Raw genomic sequence first — 1,583 nt, forward strand, 5'->3', positions numbered from 1 at the left:
AATGCCGTAAATGACAAAATATACAGGAAAGCCTAATACTAACGTCAATGTCATTGAATGCCAATGTCGATGTCAATTCCAAGATTGAAAAAGAAGACGAATGACAACATGGATAGCCTATTGTTCTGTAGTTATCCGACTCATGCTCTGTGTGCTTCGTCATTTGTTCAACGTTCCCGACTACTTAGATTTCATCATAATGGCAACGTTTAACCAAACTCTTTTGTTTAATTCACTCGCTCGCATAAGTTTTTGGGTTCCCAAAGGATGTCATCCGTATGATTTAATCAAAGTGGCCAAAGCACCAGTCAATTAAGGCGATTACATCTTGACAACTCAGACCCAACATGACTAAGTCTATACCCCCCCTCCCCGATGAAACTAGTCGCGGAGGGATACACACCTTGTAAATGATAAAGTTGTTTCCTGCTTCCTTACAGATCAAGTTAACCCCTGGTGTCAGGGCTTCGGTTTCTTCAGCAGTTAACCGTAACACTTCCACGCTCCTCTGCTCCATCTCCGCCCTGCAAGGAAGATAACTGTTGAACCAGAGACACTACAGGGCAATGACCGCCCGCAAAAGGTCAAACTGTGGCCTATTCGAGACCTGTAAAAGCCCCTATCATGGGATATCTTTACATTGATGACACAGTGCTGGATGAAGACTTTCAGATTTAGCAGGAAGCACATACAAGGTTTTGGTCTATTTTGGTCAGTCCCTAATTTGACGTTATCAGACATTAAGACATTCGAAATTTTCGCTGTTTATTGTTTGAGGACAACCATTCTTCATCAAATTGTACAAAGTGCATATGCTAAACAACTGATTACTGACAAACACCTTGTTGTCCTGATTAATATCGCTTCGCGATTTATGTTATAATCTCACAGCATCTTCGAACATAACTCATGAAAAAGTCAGATGGCACCGCCCCTTGAATGGGTGCCTCCTTTATATCCACTCCAAAACTGGCCATGCAGGTGTTGTGTTGCCAAAATAAACATTGATGAACCTTGGCACAAATGTGTATTTTATTTTTGTTCCTCTCTATTAAGGATATAGCACATCGTTGTTCGGCACTGAACAGCTAATACTTGAACGACAAATACACGACTTCTCCACAGTTCCCAATAATGCGACTATCATACGACAATGTGTCGGGTTCCATTGTTCCATTGTATCCAGGGCCTCCATGAAAAACAGTGCCAGCCACTGATCGGAGCATACCCTGGTTAAAGAAAACAGAAATAAATAAATAAATAAATAAATTGTTATCGTAGAGGTAGTACAATGCCTCTGGCAGTTTGTACCGTTAATAAATGATGTGAGTCTTCTACCGCTCAGCCCTTGACAATCTTCGTAACACATGATTGTACTTTGCATTTTGATTCATATTGTCATTGTGATTGGTTATGGACATAGAAAGGTGTAACCACTGACAATGTATCAAGGACAATATGTCAATGACTCATACGCAGGTTGCGTAGTGACCCCCATACAAAACCAAATACTGCTATTTTCCTACAAAATGTATGACTCTGACTCACGTATTCAAGTCTTCTATAGAAACGCACGCGAAGTG

The 1,583-nt window shown here is 40.8% G+C and overlaps 1 protein-coding gene across 1 annotated transcript in view; it reads right to left on the reverse strand.

Annotated features, from left to right (window-relative positions):
- The window catches only part of LOC118420159 (cytidine monophosphate-N-acetylneuraminic acid hydroxylase-like), a 19,428-nt gene that overhangs the window by 12,308 nt on the left and 5,537 nt on the right, over window positions 1-1,583 (reverse strand). The window contains exon 2 of the mRNA XM_035826869.1: window positions 326-524. Coding sequence (XP_035682762.1) covers window positions 326-517 — 192 coding nt within the window. The 5' untranslated portion in view covers window positions 518-524. The remainder of the gene's footprint in view (window positions 1-325; window positions 525-1,583) is intronic.

Source organism: Branchiostoma floridae, chromosome 7, assembly GCF_000003815.2.
Source record: "Branchiostoma floridae strain S238N-H82 chromosome 7, Bfl_VNyyK, whole genome shotgun sequence".
Lineage (NCBI taxonomy): Eukaryota > Metazoa > Chordata > Leptocardii > Amphioxiformes > Branchiostomatidae > Branchiostoma > Branchiostoma floridae.